The 20,214-nt window shown below is 41.3% G+C and overlaps 1 protein-coding gene across 1 annotated transcript; it reads right to left on the reverse strand.

Annotated features, from left to right (window-relative positions):
- Positions 1-1,977: 1,977 nt before the first annotated feature.
- On the reverse strand, positions 1,978-14,776 carry maco1a (macoilin 1a). Its single transcript, XM_079656409.1, has 11 exons — positions 14,529-14,776; positions 13,548-13,689; positions 13,256-13,382; positions 13,003-13,126; positions 12,512-12,690; positions 10,937-11,474; positions 10,014-10,172; positions 7,357-7,539; positions 6,258-6,378; positions 5,601-5,775; positions 1,978-3,921 (listed from the first exon to the last, which is right to left on the reverse strand). Exons 1-11 carry the CDS (start codon positions 14,606-14,608, stop codon positions 3,719-3,721), a joined length of 2,031 nt encoding a protein of 676 aa, XP_079512535.1. The 5' UTR covers positions 14,609-14,776; the 3' UTR covers positions 1,978-3,718.
- Between the last annotated feature and the right edge of the window lie 5,438 nt (positions 14,777-20,214).

A 20,214-nucleotide genomic window follows, 5' to 3' on the forward strand; every position in this document is an offset into this window, starting at 1 on the left:
CTTGATTAAAAGCATCGCATCTTGCCAGTGGTGTAATGTAACAAAGTGCATTTACTAAAGTACTATACTTAAGTACCATTCTGAGGTACTCGTACTTTACTTGAGTATTTCAATGCTTTGTACTTCTACTCCACTACAGTTCAGAGGTAAATGGTGTACTTTTACTCCACTACATGTATTTAATACCTTTAGTTACTTTACAGATGTGGATGAATGATGTGAAATATAATAAAGACTTGAATCAGACTTTAGTTCCACCTGGAGTAAACTCACAAGCTACCCTGCAGTATACAAAGTCATTCAAACTAGCTGCACCTTTACCAGCTTTGAGAACACTTTCATGATCAATCATTATAAAACATATCATATATATTATTCTGAAATGGACCAATCTGTACAATGACTACTTTTACTGTCTTTCACTATATTTTGATGATAATACGTTTCTACTTTTACTTGAGTAACATTTTGAACGCAGTACTTTTATTTATAAAAGAATATTCTTACACTCTGGTACTTCTACTTTTACTCAAGAAAAGGATCTGAGTACTTCTACTTTTACTCAAGTACAAGATCTGAGTACTTCTACTTTTACTCAAGGACAAGATCTGAGTACTTCTACTTTTACTCAAGTACAAGATATGAGTACTTCTACTTTTACTCAACAAGACCTGAGTACTTCTACTTTTACTCAAGTACAAGATCTGAGTACTTCTACTTTTACTCAAGGACAAGATCTGAGTACTTCTACTTTTACTCAAGTACAAGATCTGAGTACTTTTACTCAAGGACAAGATCTGAGTACTTCTACTTTTACTCAACAAGATCTGAGTACTTCTACTTGTACTCAAGTACAAGATCTGAGTACTTCTACTTTTACTCAACAACAAGATCTGAGTACTTCTACTTTTACTCAAGTACAAGATCTGAGTACTTTTACTCAAGGACAAGATCTGAGTACTTCTACTTTTACTCAAGGACAAGATCTGAGTACTTCTACTTTTACTCAACAACAAGATCTGAGTACTTCTACTTTTACTCAAGTACAAGATCTGAGTACTTCTACTTTTACTCAAGTACAAGATCTGAGTACTTCTACTTTTACTCAAGGACAAGATCTGAGTACTTCTGCTTTTACTCAAGTACAAGATCTGAGTACTTCTACTTTTACTCAAGTACAAGATCTGAGTACTTCTACTTTTACTCAAGGACAAGATCTGAGTACTTTTACTCAAGAACAAGATCTGAGTACTTCTACTTTTACTCAACAAGATCTGAGTACTTCTACTTGTACTCAAGTACAAGATCTGAGTACTTCTACTTTTACTCAAGGACAAGATCTGAGCACTTCTACTTTTATTCAACAAGATCTGAGTACTTCTACTTTTACTCAACAACAAGATCTGAGTACTTCTACTTTTACTCAAGTACAAGATCTGAGTACTTTTACTCAAGGACAAGATCTGGGTACTTCTACTTTTACTCAAGGACAAGATCTGAGTACTTCTACTTTTACTCAAGTACAAGATCTGAGTACTTTTACTCAAGGACAAGATCTGAGTACTTTTACTCAAGGACAAGATCTGAGTACTTCTACTTTTACTCAACAAGATCTGAGTACTTCTACTTGTACTCAAGTACAAGATCTGAGTACTTCTACTTTTACTCAAGGACAAGATCTGAGCACTTCTACTTTTATTCAACAAGATCTGAGTACTTCTACTTTTACTCAACAACAAGATCTGAGTACTTCTACTTTTACTCAACAACAAGATCTGAGTACTTCTACTTTTACTCAAGTACAAGATCTGAGTACTTCTACTTTTACTCAACAAGATCTGAGTACTTCTATTTTTACTCCACAACAAGATCTGAGTACTTCTACTTTTACTCAACAACAAGATCTGAGTACTACTTCCACCTCTGGATCTTGCAAATGTTATAACAAGTGAAATAAGACACACAGATGAGGACACGTTCACATACTGAACAGCTTGCATTGCCACCAGCAAGACTTTCTTTAATAGTGATGGTCAAAGTGAACAGAGTGACACAGCCACCATCACTTTGAGTAAAGAAAACAAACATGGTGGAACAATGAAAAAAAAGATAAAACAAAGCACTTTTTTTTTTTCTTCAAACCTTCTTTTCATTCCACAAACCTATAAAAGCAACTTCGAGAACTGAATTCACAACACCAGAGCGATCCACAAATAATACTTTTTTTTCCCCCAGGTAGGCAACATGACAGCACAACATGGTCAAATGGTTGGGGGGGGGGGGGGGGGGGGGGGGGGGGGAAACCTTTTCCCAACACAACACATTCACAGAATCCTTCCTGGTAGAAAAATATAGGAACTCAACTGAATGATGGGAAATATCAAGGAGGTGAAGAAAATTCTGGAACAAATAAATAAACATGTGGAAAACACAATCAGTCCGACTGAACACTTCAGCCCAGAAGTTTGTAAACACAACACCATCCCAATAATGACAAAGAAATAACAGCACCGTTCTGCAAACATTATGCTAGCTACATCGAGTATGGATGGAAACTGAACATCAACACTTGGCACTTGAAATGAAATAAACAAACATTCCTCATTTAATAAGTAATGTACATCGTTGTAAACAACTAAATGCCAACTCTCGGCATAGACAATCAGTTTGGTGGTTGTTTGGCGTACCAAGACTGCGTCACTATGAAATGACATGTGCCATATCCAACGTTTTGTTTTCCCTTTTGAGTCTGTGTTGGAAAGAAACTGTGTCTCATTGTTTTAACCTTTGAATACTGAATTGACAGGATCAGAAATCTTGAATGGAAACCAGGCGAATCAGAGCTAGATAGAGAAATGATGCTTTTAGATCCCAGGATTATGTCGTTTTCGCATCTTAAAAAAGAGAAGGCACTGTAAAAAATCTGCAAATAACGGTAAAAGCAGTTACCTTCGACATCATTGACTTGTGAGAACGATATGGCCTGACGGGGTCTAATTTGGTCCAGAAGGAAAGGAAAGGTTGTCTGCAGCAAACGGGTGGATATTTTGGCAGTGCCAGGTCGAATGTACAGTAGCAGTGGCCTGTTTTATTTCATTTTTAGGACATGACATCATCTGCTTCGTCCACTAACTGATATTCCCGGTACTATTCCAGAGTATAAATTGTATTGGAATACCTGAAGGACACAGCAAACGTTTCAATATCACAATTTTTTGAAGAAAATCTACATTGCCGTAACTAAAACAATACAATCACTGATTTTAGATAACGGTGGTGGACAAACATGAATAGCTTTACATTCATGTATCTCTCGCTGGGCAACACTTTACAGGTGAGTTTAAGGAAAATCCAATTGTTTTTTAAAATGAAAAACACCTGTGTGTCAGTTTAATATTAAAGAAGATATGTATAGGGGGGGGATATTCTGACACCAAGAGAAGATGAAGCGATGCATGACGGCCCATCAGTAAACATTTGGCTAACAAATAGTGTTCCTTTCTCCCCCTTCAAAACAAATAACACTGTCTAAATGGCTAAATCCCCAAACTCACCACAGAAAATATCGTACACAACCCTCTCGAAATAATAATCCAACAAAAAACAAAGGATGTCTGGAGGGCTTGTGAGCGCCGTGTGGTAACATCAGAGTGCAAAAAACTGTCAGGGGCTGGTCAACTCAGAAATAAACCCAAAAGAGGACAAAGTTCTGTCAGAGTCACTTCTTGAGGGGCTGGTAGACTGAGGCGTTGGGGTCCAGGGAGGAGGGACTATTGTCCATGAACTTGGAGGAGTAGTGGGGCGTGACGGGGCTCATGTTGTTGCTGTCCGAGGAGTAGGAGAGGCTCGGCATCACCGCCATCACCTCCGCTATCTTCTGCTTCAGCTCGGCGATCTCCTGCTCCCTCTTGTGGATCTGGCCTGGAGGACAAAGGAGACAAGGACGTTTGTATCACAGCGTTGAGAGAAGAGCAAGGGGACCGTTGCTCTGGAAATCTAATCCTCAAAAGCTTTAAGAGAGGGGTGTCGGAGTTAAAAAAGTATAATGGAGTATGGCCCTCTTCTTAAATATAGACGAAAACAGATATTACACAGTAAAAATCACGTGTTAATAAGCCCACTTTTCAAATAGACTCAGTCAGTTAAAGTTGAAAACGTGTTCTCACAAATCTAAGTTAATACAAAAAAAGCTCATAACCTATTTTTTGTGATAAGCAATCTAAGGCTTCTGTTTTAAGGAAAGTGCTTCTCACAAAATAATTGAAACACTTTAGCTGTGATTTAGGCTCATTAAGCATCATTTACCTACTTTTGGTTGATTTTGCTAACTTATAACTGAACTTATGAGGCAGTATACTTCTAGTGAGCGGCCCAGCCCTTCGCATATCCTTCTGTATGTGGCCCTCTGGGAAAACCGTTTGGACACCCCTGATTTAAGATCACATAACCTTGCCTAAAAAGTGAGGTTTTCCTACACTGACAAATATGACTTCTACATCACATCGATACCCAGGGTTTCCCACACATAGACTTTACTTGGGCGGGAACTGCCCAGGTACATTAACGACCACCAAAGTAGATTTCGCGACCCGTTTAGGTTGAATCTTTTTTTATCCGTCCGCGAGCATGACGCCACCTGCGATCGATTAACTAACTACCCCTCCTGAACCTGTCAATAATAATAATAATAATAATAATAATATTGGGAGGGATGAAACCCTCTTTAATGGTCACACATGCAGAGCACACAGCACACAGTGAAATGTGTTCTCTGCTTTTAACCCATCCTAGCACCAGGAGTCTAGTACTAGGAGCAGTGGGCAGCTATTGTACAGCGCCCGGGGAGCAACGGGAGTGGGGGGGTGTCCGGTGCCTTGCACAAGGGTACCACGGCAGAGCAGGAGGTGAACTGGGACCTCTCCAAGGAGTAGTCCACACTCCATGGGTGCTTCTCGATGTCGAGGAAGGGTGCTCCAGAGCCACTATTTCAAGCATACTACGTCATCGAGTCCCGCCGAAGGACTGTTCCAATGTCCAGCATAGGCTGCACCTGTGTAGACACCGCGGCCTTAAAATCCCCACAATGCTTTGCGCACGAACCAATTTCACAAAATCTGTGGCGGAAAATGTAAGGCTGGGCCTCTCATATGACGCACACCTTCTCGCCTGTTGCACTCTTCGTTTTCAAAATGCCAGGAAGGATTCTTACCTAGCTTCTGAAAGAAGTGACTCGGAAGACATGTGCTACCAAGCAAGCGTCCTCCACATTGAGAAGCACCCCATATTTAGGTCTGTTCGGGGACTTGAACCGGCGACCCTGCGGCTCACAGTCCAAGCCCCTACTGACTGAGCCACTGCCGGACTGTTCACTCTGCTATCGCTAGTCCAGTCTAGTGCTCGGAGCAGTTCTGTTGTGCACAGCTGACAGCCAATTAAATGTAAGGTTAAAGTTCATGTATAAATAAAGCCACGCCTCCAATGTGAGTGTCCGTTAAACGAAGTGCTGCGGTCCCAGACGCTTTATTTCCTCCGCAACACTTGACAGTCTTATCTGGGTGCTAACAGCAAAGAGCGTTGAGCTTCCCTCTGCTAACACCTACCTTGTGCGATCTCCAGCTGCCTCTTGGCGTCCCCCAGGGCAGAGAACAGGTCCAGCTTGATCCTGGTCTCAGCACTCAGGCTGTTCTCCAGGTGCTGCGTCTTGTCCTGCATGGCTGACAGCGCCGACATCAAGACCTCCGTGTCCTTCTCGTTCTCTTTATACTTCCTCAGCTCCTGCATTTGACGGATGGAAATGAGCTATTAGCTCAAATCTGGCAGAATTCATCTCCTCTCTTTTCTGAGAGTAATGTATTTGTATGCATGGTCCTTGTTGAAATAATTACATAATAATAACAGGAGAGGAAAGAGAATGTGCATTGGGAGGACAAAACATGTTCTGTGTGTATTTTACAGTCATGCAAGAATTATTATAAGCGACCAAACAAGTTTCTTATATCCAAACAAAGCTGCGGTAAATGGTTGAAGCAATCAGAAGCCACAGGGTCTGTATATGTGATCACTTTACTCAAATGGCATATCATTTGAGTAAAGTGACCACAGTCATTGTTCTTGGTCATAAGAGCTTATTCCCAGTTAGTCCCAGAACTCAGATCATTTATTATACAATCTTCTCAAGGACCTAGGAAGCAGCCCCTCATTAACCCTGAGCTTTATCTTATCAGAACCAGATACCAGAGTAGTGTTTTCCCCCTCACCTGACACTTGCCCTCCAGCTCCCTGATCTGCTCCTCCTTCAGCTTCAGGTCCATGCTGAGCTTCTTGCACTCCATCTCCAGCTCTCTGATGTGGCCTCGCAGAGAATCAGTGGACTCCACTCTGTTGGCCAGGGGAGAAGAACAGCACTTTGATAGTGGGAAAGGCAAAGTTTTTTAAATGCTGTGTTTCAATTTGGATACTCTGCTTAGCACACTGCCATGTCGGGCACTGGGAAGACTATTGCAGAGCATGATTTTCGACCTGCAGCAAATCTCACAAGGCTGCTGTGCTCTCACAGGAACTGACGATCGCTACAGAGGCAATGGTATAGTTTGAGGTGGAAATGACAGACTGCTCAATCAACCCTATTAAATCAACAGTGGCTTCTTTTAGACAAAAGTGTAGTTGTACGTAAAAAAGCGGGCTAACCTTTACTTGTCTAACGCTCTGATAACCTCATCGGATTATCGCGAATGTTTCGTTTCGTAGCAACATCAGTATCCATGTTCTCCTAGAGCAGGGGTGTCAAACTCAATTTCATCGCGGGCCACATTAGCATTATGGTTGCACTCAAAGGGCCGGTTGTAACTATATAAATATACATATATAGTTTTATATATATATATATATATATATATATATATATATATAAAATAATGTATTATGTTACATTATTACCTCTGAATTGGATTATTATCAGATAAGGTAGTAACTAACTACCGGTACGTCTGAAAGCAGAAGTCCAGGGCAAATAATTGCAAGTCTCTTCAGTGCGCATGTCACAAAACGAGATGCATTGTGGGACATGTAGTTTATGGGCAACCTGCTTCTGTAAAGTGCCATGTAAGCGTATAATAAACGTATTATATTCTTTGCATGCTCTTGCGGACCACATAAAATGAAGTTGCGGGCCGGATTTGGCCCCCGGGCCTTGAGTTTGACACCCCTGTCCTAGAGACATACTTGGCATTGGGACGCACTTTTGCACTCAAAATATAAAATGTTAGTACAGCGAATTGAGACACAGCACCAGAGCCAGCTGATCTTTCACGTCCTGTCTTATGTGAATATCTGATTCGCTCTTTTCACTGTGAGTACCTGGTGGCAGCAGCTAGAGCTACGGCTCTGGCAGCAGTGGCGTCCTCCATCTTCTTCCTCTTCCTCTCCTCGGCCAGCTGTTTCTCGGCGAGGGCGCGAGCCTCCTGCTCCGCCTTCAGCCTCTTCTCCAGCTGAGAGATGGTCTGCTTGTCCTTCTGCTTGGCCTGGACGGCACTGTGGAGCCTGAAGTACGGAGAGAAACAGTCAAATATGAAGTATTTTGGTCGTTTCTTTAGACCAGTGATTCTCAAATGGGGGTACGTGGACCCCTATGGGTACGTTGGGGTACTGCAGGGGGCACGTGAGGTAAAACAAATAAAAAGGTTAATTAAAACAATCCATGAATGATTACAAAAATAATCTTAGTACAATAAATGAAATAGAAAACACAATTTTATATAAAATATTCCTAGAACCACTAAGGGGGTCCTCATATAAACATGTTACATTTGTGTAATGTATTTATAGTTTTTAATAATATATCATTTTGTTCATTGGTTTGTTAAACATATATTAATTCAATTGAAAAGCTCCTTGGAAAAATCTTTTTTTCATGCATAAAATGAAAATATCCTTAGTTTGTTGTAATTCATAAGGAGTTAATAAATCAAACACTGAGGGAACATCACTATATTGTAATTACTTATATAGGCTTTTTCTGTCAAACATGTCCGGGGTCGGTCAGGGGGTACTCGGCTGAGAAAATGTTTCAAAGGGGGTACATTACTGAAAAAAGTTTGGGAACCCCTGCTTTAGACAATATAACACTCTTATAATTGATGGAACTGTATCCGTCTTTTTGTAAATACACCTAAGATTTAAAGGGTTTAACCTTCATGTTTGTTCACTGATAACACACCTTTGAGAAAGGGATGTTTGTGTACCGAGGCTTGTCACTGAGATAAAGATCAATGAGTCAATAGTTTAAATCCCAGTCTTCAGTTCAGTAGTAAGTTCATATAGTCATGTGCTGAAAACCTGAACAGCCTTTCCTCAAAAAGGTATTCCTACTATTTCACTTGTTTTCAAATACAGCTATTGCCAGAATTAGCTGTGGGAGGATTATCTATCCTCTTGCTAAACTCACAAGACTCCTTTGACAAACACTGTCATTTTACCTAGGATTTTCCGGTCTACCACCGTCTCCATCGGATCATTTGTTTTTGATGTAGTGTGTCTTTAACCCTCATTTTGTGTTGGGGTCCCCTGTGACCCGTTTCAAGTTAAAATGATATAATAACTACGCTCTACTTTTTTGTATCGGAACCAGGCTTCATGATATCCTCCACAACAGATATATAAACACTGCAAAACAGATTTTGACCATTTTTGCCAAGTCTGAAGGTCTCTAAAAAAAAAAGTGTATCATTTGGTGTTGGGGTCTGGGGAGACCCAGCAGAATTGTTTTGGGTGACTCGAGTTCAAATTCGGCCCAATCCAGATTCATCTTTGACTTCAGACACCCCTCCCCCCCCCCCCCCCCACCCCCTTCATCCACTGTAACAATAATTTTTCGCACCTGGTCTCCCCTCTCTCTGCCCCCCTCCCCCCACGGGAACTCCACCTTTCTCAAAGAATATGCACACTAACACTTGAACCTGAACTCACACATGCACGTGGGCAATATGTGGTGTAATGTGTTTTAGGGTCATAACATTAAATACAACAGGATTGTACGGTTATGAATGCATTATAAGTGAGTTATGATGTAATTAAAACAATATTGGATGAGTCATTTTTGTGTGTGTTTTGAACTGAGATAAAACATGGGTCAAAATGTACCCGCGAACCCCATGAACGGTAACAGCTTTCGAACACAACACAAGGGTTAATGAACCCAGACTCTCCCCATAAAACACCAAGTAAAGTCACACAATAACTCACTTAACAAACTAAACGGTTCAGGCAGCAGAAGAGCAGCTTTCTCCCGTGTTCTCTGAAGTTAAATTACAGTTTTTGTTCATGGGGTCTGGTGGCTCCAAACGGTCGGTTTCTATTCATAATAATATTAATAATAATAATAATAAATGATATTTATATAGCGCGTTTCAAGGGACACAAGGTTGCTGTACATGGTGGACAAAGAAAAACAAACAGACAATCAACGGGCAAACCAAATAAATAAATAAAGGAAGCCGGGGGACCAGAAAAGGGCTAGGGCCCGAAGGCCAGGGTGAACAGGTGTGTTTTTAATGATGATTTAAAGATGTCCAGGGAGGCAGCATTACGGATTCTATTAACTTGAGGGCTTCCACTGACTGTAGATAAGTACCTCATATAAAGTCCCTTTCAATAACCTAAACTACCCCTTCAACTAACCCGCTGCTTATCTCAATGCGCTCTCATAAGATGGTATTAATTGTAGAAGAACTAAGGGGGGACAGTTTCATCCCAAAGGCCTTAAGACTGTTAAACACCTGAACTAAGAACATCCATAACATTCACCTGTTTGCAACTTACAAATTATGTATCACTTGACTCTTATGGCACTACTTCTATCCTATTTGATTTGATTTACTTACACTGTTATATCTGTTTGATTGTGTTGCACTGTTGGAGGAGCCTGTGACCTAACTACACTGTAGCTATGTACGCATGACAATGAAAGCCTTGAATCTTGTTGTCAGGTGTAGGCGAGTAAACCGACGTGCACCCACTTGTTCTGCAGCAGCTCGTTGTCCTGCCGCAGCTGGCCCAGTTCGGAGCGCAGGCTGCGGTCCTGACTGCTCAGAGAGGACACCTGACTGCGCAGCTCCGACTCCAGCTGCCTGTTGGCCTGAAGATCCGCCTTCAGACGCTTCACATCCTGCTCCAGCCTTTCAGGAGGGAGAAGGGTCACAAGGTCATGAAAAGGCAAAGATACCTCATGTTACTAGACAAGTATAGGATGGATATTTCAGTTCTGTGAGGAAGGTGTATTGGCTTGTATCTTATCAATCACGTGGACAAGTGATAGAGAAAGTGTAACAGACAGTTAAACAGACAACATATCTCCAAACAGCTGCAACAAGATGTAAAGGAAAAGGAGAATGGCTACTTGAAATGGTACAAGAGACATTTTAAGGCTAGGCGATGTGAAGAAAAATTGGGTTGCCTTCCCAAAAATATTTACGCAATGAGCATTTGATAAATAACCCTCAGCAATGTGGAGTTATTGACTAAGTGGATGAAGGCAAATATTAAACAAGCTCTGGTAATTAAATAAAAAGGCATTACTGTTATCAATGGTAAAAACAAAAGTACTCATTAGTATTAATGCATTAATGTGTCTATCACAGCTGGTAAATGTGGAGCTAACCTAATGACTTTGTACACTAGCTCTAGATATTAGATTTAATATTTAATATTCTGAGTCTGCAAAGTTACCAGCAACTAAGTTGTCAGATACATGTAGGGGAGTAAAACATACAGTATTGGCTTCCAAATTCTAGTGTAGTAGAAGTATTTAGTAGTATAAAATGGAAATACTCAAGTACAGGTATCTTGTGCATTTGTTACATTCCACCTGTGACTGTAATGGAGCTTTTTAAACCAGGAAAAAACATGATCTAGTCTCATATATTGCTATTCTGTGTCTTACCGTACGAGGGCGTCGGGCTTGCCCAGCTGGTTGTTGGGGATGCAGTTCTCCACCGGGTCCTTCTGGCCTTTCCCCGCCCCCTTCTGCTTCTTCTCGTTCTTATTGGCCGAGGAACCTGGCGGCACGCTGCCATTTGAAGAACTGTGATTCCGTGGCGACGAGTTGGAAATGTTTCCCCCGCCTCCGCTGGCGTTTTTGTAGTTCTTCCCCGTGCTTCCCATTTCCTCTTTAGAAGCAGAGTGTGTGTTGGTTTCGGTGTGTGTGCTGTCTCCCGCCAGGTCGTTATTCAGTCTCTTTGCCCCGGCGTAGTTCTCTATGTACTCTGTCTCCTGTACTTTGGAGTCCAGTGCGTTTACAATACTGTTGTTATTGATTCCCACTGAGTTTTGTTTTTTACCCTCTTTCACTGTACTGTCTTTTCCTTTTTCCCGGTACTCCAGTTCTGGTAACGGCACTGAGGGGCTTTTCTTTGCTGGAGCTGATCCGTTTTGGGAAACGACTGCTGGTTCTACCTCGGTGATCCCTTTAGCTAACGCAGCTGGAGGAGAGCAGATATAGGGAGTGTTAGAAGACACATCAAAACTTTAACGCTCCTACTGGCTGTTACTTCTAGTGAGGCCATCCATTGATTTTGCAAGAATATTTACGTCACTATGTGCAAAAATATATACCGTTATATACCACACTTCATTCTACATTGCTACACTTATATATACACTTTGCTGTAACAATAACATTTCATTTACATTGGGAGCATATTTGAACATGAACTTAGATTGAACGATGGCCTGTTCCAGGGTGAGAACATCCTTACAGACATTTGTATTCCAGCAGGATGTTACAGCAATACTTACCGGCTTTACATAAACTAAAAAAATGTACAAAAAGCTCTCTAGTCCAGAGAAAATATCTACTCTAAGACTGCCTGAGGAGGTAAGTCTAGGTCTGGATTTATGTGTTTGTTGTTCGGAAGCAAAGCAGACCAACCACCGTATTACGTGCCAACAGATAACCCCTGTAATCCTTGCTCCATATGCATGAGATGTACTTCTGACAGCACAACATCCATGGGCCATCTCTACTGTCTGTATTGTGATAAGGTGTGTGTGTGTGTGTGTGTGTGTGTGTGTGTGTGTGTGTGTGTGTGTGTGTGTGTGTGTGTGTGTGTGTGTGTGTGTGTGTGTGTGTGTGTGTGTGTGTGTGTGTGTGTTCTAGCATTACTATACTTGTGGGGACCTAAATCAGTTTACAGTCACGTGTGGGGACTCGCCTCCCTTATGGGGACATAATGGAGGTCCCCATAAGGGGAATCATTCATTTTAGGGTGAAGACTTAGTTAGGGTTAGGCATGTGTTGGTTAAGGTTAGGGTAAGTCTGCAGGAAATGCATGTAAGTCAATGTAATGTCCCCTGAAGTGATGTATACATGGTATGTATGTGTGTGTGTGTGTGTATGTGTATGTGTATGTGTATGTGTATGTGTGTGTGTGTGTGTGTGTGTGTGTGTGTGTGTGTGTGTGTGTGTGTGTGTGTGTGTGTGTGTGTGTGTGTGTGTGTGTGTGTGTGTGTCTCTCACCCTCCTCTGCCTCCCTCTCCTGTCTCTGGAGCATCTGTTGCTCTGGTGGTAGAGCCTGCAGGAGGAGCTGCATGTAGAACTCGTTCTCTTTCTGCACCTCCTTCTGTTTCCTCAGTCGCATCTTGTAGCTGACGTAGCTTTTGAAGCCGAAGCCCAGCGTCACCACTGGATAGCCGATACTGGGAGGTGAGGAGAAATACAAAGATGAATATTAATATAAGCACGTTGTTATATGTGTAGGCATTACATATTGAAGCATCTGCTATTGTATCACAATATGCATCCTTTTTTTTCAACACCATTTGTAGTTTTTATTGCTTTAAAGCCCAAAATGTCTTTGAAAAGAAATACATGATTCCCCTGCCATGCATTAATAATTTTTAACCTACAATGGCCTTCATATGCATACCTACAATAACCCTAAAATGTATCATGGGCATTATAAAAAAAAAATATAGGAATTTGACAACCAACTCTAACATGAGGTTTACCAGTGAGCAGCAAAGGGTCGACACAGGTCTACGTGGAAGTTCTTCAGATCTTTGAAGCGAATGGCAGCTTCAATGTACACAAACAGGATCCACAGCGATACCGTGGGTAGACAGACTCCTCTTTCTGCAGAAAAGTAGGAAATCAGAGTCACTTCAGTCTCAAGACATTTGGCAGCTGTGAGGTTCATGTGAGGTGAACGTGGCCGTTTGGCTGGCAGAGGTCTCAAGAGCCCACAGAAAATGTAAGACTCACCTGTGTGCCAGACATACTGGACCCATACGTAGGTGCTGGCAGCGAAAAACAGCCATTGGACGGGGATGAAGAGGAGGCAGATGATGTCTGACGTAAACGCCACACATACAAAGAAAACAGAGAACGCCTAGGTGTGGGAGAAAGAAACAAGATCATTTCAAAAGGTGCATAGTATTCAACCTCTGTTTTCTATCTAGCTAAATGTGCTCCATTCTACCTCCAGCTTGGATAATAACATGCAGGTTAATGTCACTTATAGAAGGGGGTCAGGGTCACATAAACAAGCTCTTACCAGTCCCTGATATCTGAAGGAGTCGTAGACACTTCGGATAAAAAGCCAGAAAGGCCACAGGTACTCAAACCTGAACTCAAGCACAAAGTCAGCCAGCAGAACTAACACCCACACCACCAGGAACTTCAGGTACAGGAACGTACTGTGGACAGAAGACAAGGAAAGATGGAGGAAAATGTTGAAACCAAGGACACAAGAGAGAGGATGAAGAGGGGGAGACTAAACAGGATTTACTGTGGATTTAGATTGTATCATCAGGTTTATACAACAGCGTTATGTTTATAATATCTACAAGGGTGATTGCAGATAGTGTTTCCTCGAGTTCCTACTAGATTAAAAGCAAGTAATGTAGTTTCAACAGAGCAACAGTGAACAAGACTGGTAAATAGATCTTAACAAGTCAAAAAGACAAGGGTAGAGATGTATGGATAGAGTACAGTGTCATGTCTGGACATGTTGCTGAGAGCACAGCTGGTTTCTATCTCTGGCTTGCCATCAATCAATCCATAGAAAAAGACACATGCTATTTTAATGCAACATGTACCTTAAATTACATGTGCATATTCCAGTTAGACGTCATTATTTTGGTGGTTAATAATGCCTTGACGTGTTCACATCTGCCAGACAAAGCCCAGGTGAGAGCTGCTGTCATCTCAAGCTGTTTTTTTGTATCACAAGTGCATGCTATCTTTATTTAGCTGCACGTATTTCCATTGAGCAGAATTTGACACAATGCATTCTTTAAACCCTACGTCCACCTTGCGTTTGAATTTAACCAGCACACCAGAGACACATCATGTACGAAATAGCACACAAGGCCTGTAATTCTAACAATAAGCGGCTGCATGTCCCCTTTAGCTCGGTGTGCAGCTCCAACAGACCCCTTCTCCTTCAATCTGCATGTAGCATAGCCCCGTCTTTACATATGCACAGAGGCACCATTGTTACACAATAAGGTCCCTCCAGCCCCTTTTTTTGTACCTGCTATAAATACCCTCGGTGATTCGGTTCCGTTTTACTGGCCGTCGGAGTTTGCTGCAGTCCGCATTGCGCCGCTTCATCCTCCCCCTGTTGATTCTCTATCGGTGTGGTAAACTGGAAGTGGAAATGTCATTCGCTCATCCTCGTGAATCTCCACTTATTCAATTATCCACCATTGTTGTTGTTTTATGCACACATGAAACAAAGAAATAAATAAAAACACTGAACGCTGAGGGCCCTCCCCTTTTCACGATACGGCTGCGTCGTCCCCTTTGTTGACGTCGTGCGTCATGACGTCATCGTAAACCCACAAGGAAGACTGTTTAGATTAGAAATTGATTTTAATCATTTGATTATTTTAGCAAAAAGGTCGCTCTCTCAACATTTCTCCCAGTTTGTATTGCTTCTTTTGTTAATGAAACTAAATTATACAAAACATGTATTAAATGATGCATGAGTAAAAAAGCCCAATATCACACATTTTAAATTAGTCTCAGTGGACTTTACAGTTTGTGCAGAATATGAATACGACACCCGCTGTCCTTGGACCCTCACATCAGACAAGGAAACACCCCAACAGAAACCCCCCAGTTAATGGGGAAAATGTAAGAAACCTCAGGGAGATCAACAGGGGAGGATCCCTCTCCAGGACGGACAGACGTGCAATAGATGTTCTATATTTACATCACCACAATGCCTGCAGACGCTGAGTGATTTTTGACCCTGGTTCAAGATCTGTGATTGACTGACAGGTTTATAGGAGATGGAGACAAAAGCTACTGATCTAGATCATGCTGCTGGGGGGTTCAATGAAAACGTCAAGTGCATAGAAGTTACAGCTTTTGAATGTAACAGCACTTAGATCCATAAAATATGCATTAAAACAGCATGGCCTTCAGCTGCTTGAAGTAACCAGCCGTGTCACTTTGAGCTATAATCAATGTACCTACGACACCTACTGGTGGCACTCTGCGATTCTGTCCTGGGACAACTGCTCCAATGGTCATCTCAAAGAAGGCTCATTTGTACCAATTAGAATAAGGACAACCGCATAAAAATATATAAATGCTCTGAGATATTTATTTAATGTTATTTACTTTTGCACCCATAGTTCTAATCTACACTGTTGAGGATCAGTAATGTGTGTCACTTTTATTATTTCGGTTAATGTCGCTGTGAGTATTGTTTTATTCGTCATACAAAGACAAATATCTTGCGCTGGTGGATGGTCAAATATCATTCTATTTAACTATGCAACCATAACCCAAATATGTCTTGATATTTAATGATACTAACAAAACTGACTGTTTTTACGTAACTACCCAACACACTGTATAAGTTATTTAAAAGCATTTTATTTATTTTTTTTAAGTTTTTTTTTATGTTGTGTTCAAAAGCTGTTACCGTTCATGGTGTTTGAGGTTCAATTTTGACCCATGTTTTATCTCAGTCCAAAACACACACAAAAAATGACTATCATCCAATATTGTACTATATCATTACTTATAATGCATTCATAACCGTACAATCCTGTTGTAATTTAATGTTATGGCCCCAAACACATTACACCACATATTGCACACGTGCATGTGTGAGTTCAGGTATAGTTCCCGTGGGGGGAGGGGGGCAGAGGGAGCGGAAAACAGGTGCATGATACGAACAATTATTCTTATAGTGGACGAAGGGGGGGGGTTGTCTAAAGTCAAAGATGAATCTTGATTGGGCCGAATTTAACCTCGAGTCACCCAAAACAATTCTGCTGGGTCTCCCCAGACCCGAACACCAAACTATACACTTTTTTTTAGAGACCTTCAGATATGGCAAACATTTTCAAAATCAGTTTTGTAGTGTTTAACTGTTGTGGAGGATATCATGAAGCCTTGTTACGATACAAAAAAACAGTTATTATATCATTTCAACTTGAAACGAGTCAACAACATAAGGGTTAAGATGCTCAGGTAAACATATTTCTTTTTCAATTAATAGGCTGTGTTAAAATATATATATTATGTACAGCAAAACTTCATGACAAAACCTCTGAATCACCTATTTTTACCGATTAGATTAGATTTTTTTCTTTCTAAAGAACTCATCGTTTCTATTCTTGAGGATGTGTGCAATTATTCAAGTTGTATCATCACTGGAATATATAGCAGCCTACACGAATGCTGTACACACACTACAATGTATCATTACTACTGAGCTGCATCAAAAAGAGGATTTATTTTGAGAAAGAGACTGAAACATAAGAATACGCTGGCTTAATGAGGTGTAGAAACTACAATTGATTTGTACTTTTATATGGAAATTAGCTATCGGATAACATGTACATTCTTTGTTGTGGTAACGACCTTCAAAGCAAACAACCAAACAAACAAAGAATGCAAATCCGATTAAAGGTGATGGTACGTAAAGGATTGTTCATGAATCTTTTTGTATTCCTCAGGCAGTGACTCTGTGTCCAATACAACAAGGAGCAGCTGCAGAGACTCATGCTTACACACAAACACAGAATCAAACATGGGTTTGTACTTTCAGTCTTTCAGGCTATGGAGCAATTAAAATGGTGATTTGCTCAATAGCACTGCAACCTACAGGAGATGTCAGATTTCAGAGATGAGGCGACAATTCTCAATTTCTACACCTCCATATTATTACATCATTTGAAATGTAAAGGTGCCCTGAAGAGAAATCTAATAAACATAAAATGTTATGTTTACATTCAATGTTTTTTCTCGCGGAAGCGGCCGAGATGGGTTTTCTCCACAGGGTGGCTGGCGTCTCCCTTAGGGATAAGGTGAGAAGATCAGTCATCCGGGAGGGACTCGGAGTTGAACCGCTCCTCCTGCGCGTCGAAAGGAGCCAGTTGAGTTGGTTCGGGCACCTAATAAGGATGCCACCTGGGCGCCGGAGGTGTTCCAGGCACGTCCAGCTGGGAAGAGCCAACGGGGTAGACCTACTGTAGGACCAGGTGGAGGGATTATATCTCTTCTCTGGCCTGGGAGCGCCTTGGGATCCCCCAGTCAGAGCTGGTTGATGTGGCCAGGGAAAGGAACGTTTGGGGCTCTCTGCTGGAACTGCTACCCCCGCGACCCGAACACGGATAAGCGGGAGAAGATGGATGGATGGTTTCTTTCGAAAATTATTTTTTTAATCATTGAGCGACTTTCCTTCTTCATAAGGATTACTTGTAAAGCTTATTATTTCTGCATTATTTACCACAATGTTTACTTGTTTGCAGTTGCACTCCATTAATTCCTTCCTCTCTCCTCTCACTCTCTATGTATATATTGAAAAGGAATCTAACTTCGATACAACAAAATTGTTAATACCTAGGCCGTCTCCGATACCGAACTCCGGTGCTGATAAGGCTCCGGTGAACGGCCGTCCAATCTTTTTAGGACTTAAAAAAAAAACAGAATCGACACGCAAGATCAACGTTATATGTCTGCTTAGGGGGGAGTTTACAACGTGGCCTCTAACACCACGCTGCCCGTCGTATCCCTATTTTAGGCACTCTGGCATCGGATGTCCGACCGCTTTAGGATAGTGTATGGTGTAGTAGGTGTTGGTGGGCTGGTAGAACCCCAGAGCAGTATATCAAAACTGCCCCTGGAGGAGAATCCCTCTGTTAATGGGAGACTCCCTGGCAGGGGCGGATCTAGAAAAATATTCATGGTGTGGCAAGAGAATTTGAGGGGTGGTATCCCCTGGCAGAAGGCCCTATATGCTGATTTAATCGCAGTCATATCAATCAATGTTAACTTGGAAAGCCACAATATTGATATTTTAACTCAATAACTATAGGTGACATTATCGTGGCACATCAGTAAAGCCTTAAATATAAATATATAAGGTGGCAGACATAATTTAATGAATTTTAACTGAATGAGTTTGTTTCACTCTTAGACCAGCAGGGGTACCAAATATGCAGACTGCTGCATTAAGTACATTAATTAACTGTCTCATCTATGTTTGTCTGAATGAATATGCTAATATTAACAATCATATTATTCCTATCAGCTGTCAATCACTGTTATGATTCACATATTCAGTGTTATTATTAAATAAACTATATTTTTTGGAGGAGTTAATGATGAATGTTCCTCAAGATGCTTGCTCACCCTCCTTCAAATTTGAAAGACAAGTAATTATATAATGTATCAAAATTCAAAAGATTCAAAAGAACAGTTGAGCGCCCCACAACTTTACTGCAAACAGTTACAACCTTGACTTTACATCAGAAAAAACAAACATTAAAGAAGTGACTAACTGCATCAGTTAGGGTTAAAAACGTGTATTCAGCTAAAACCTATATATCGCTGCAGTTATTATCCAGTGGAAAGTCCTTACCTACTGGCCTAGTTAAATCAAAGTGGTTACTTTTTTTTGGCTGGGCAGTGAAGTTTTACACACCGTCTTATTTGACTTTCTCAGGACTTCAAACTGTTTTTTGGGGGCGGAACCGCACAAAGAAGAAAAATATATTTACACACGTGTCATCCGTGAGCAGAGCGTCAAGTTGGCATGTCTATAACAGCTGAATGTGGCGATTACCATCTTGATCAGCAAAAGGCCTCACAAACGATTTAAAGGTATGTGCGTTTTGATTCAATGCTGAGTACAGCCAAACTTGACAGGCTCTTCTCTGTCATTGTAGACCGCAAACAGTGGCGGCGCCAGAGTATTTTTGTTGGGTAATCTGTGGTAGGGCTAACCCATACAGTGGTGGGGCTCAAGTCAGTATTTGCAATGTAATTACATACACGCTCCCCTTGACAGTGAAACGCCACGCGTGAGGTTTAGATTATTTCCCTGTATCAATCCAAATTGAACTGTATGAAATAAAAAGGCACATTTGTCTTGTAGTAAATAAAAAGGGCGACATGGAGCCAATCCTGCAATTTCCCCACAGGTGAAAGAGTTGACATGCTGAAAACCCAACCCCTGCAGGGGGGTCATGGGGGGATTATCCCCCGGGAGATTTTTTGAAATACTAACATCAAATACACATTCTGGTACTCTCTTGAGAAGAAAAATAAATAAATCTATTACTACACGACATATTTAAAAAAATGAATGCCATTTTAGTTTTTTGTTACTTTGTTCTGAAAGCTGAACCTGCTGCTCCTCAGAGAGAGAAGAGGGAAGAGGCTGGGTGAATGACTTTACTTTGTGGATAAGGGTGGATAGCCCCCATTGTTCTGTGTGTCAAAATGAAAGACAGCCCACACACCTATCAATCATCAAACCGTGGGGTCTTATTTTATTACGTGTTGATTTCTATCAACACGTAATATTGCATCGATGTATAGAGAGGTACTACAGCAAAAGTATTCTCCGTCGGGACTTCCTGCAACAACACCACGCCGTTATCTTGATTCTGATTGGCCAGAAGACATTATCAAAGATGTTCTATTGAGAAGACGATCACTAGGTGTCACAAGTTTTCAAAACCGTTTCTAGTTTTCGGTATTTCCAGACAAGTGGCTACTGAAATCAATCTTACTAACTGCTGTCTGTGCAATTTACTCCGCGCGAGTTGGCGGACTTTATTTAGCTTACTTTAACATCATTGTTCATGGCGGGGCTAAGCCATTTCTTGGTATGGCTGTAGCCTACCCCAGCCTACCCTGACCCTGACCGCAAATACCTCATTCCTTCCGTCTACTTGGATCCGAAATGC

Source organism: Notothenia rossii, assembly GCF_949606895.1.
Source record: "Notothenia rossii genome assembly, chromosome: 10".
NCBI lineage: Eukaryota > Metazoa > Chordata > Actinopteri > Perciformes > Nototheniidae > Notothenia > Notothenia rossii.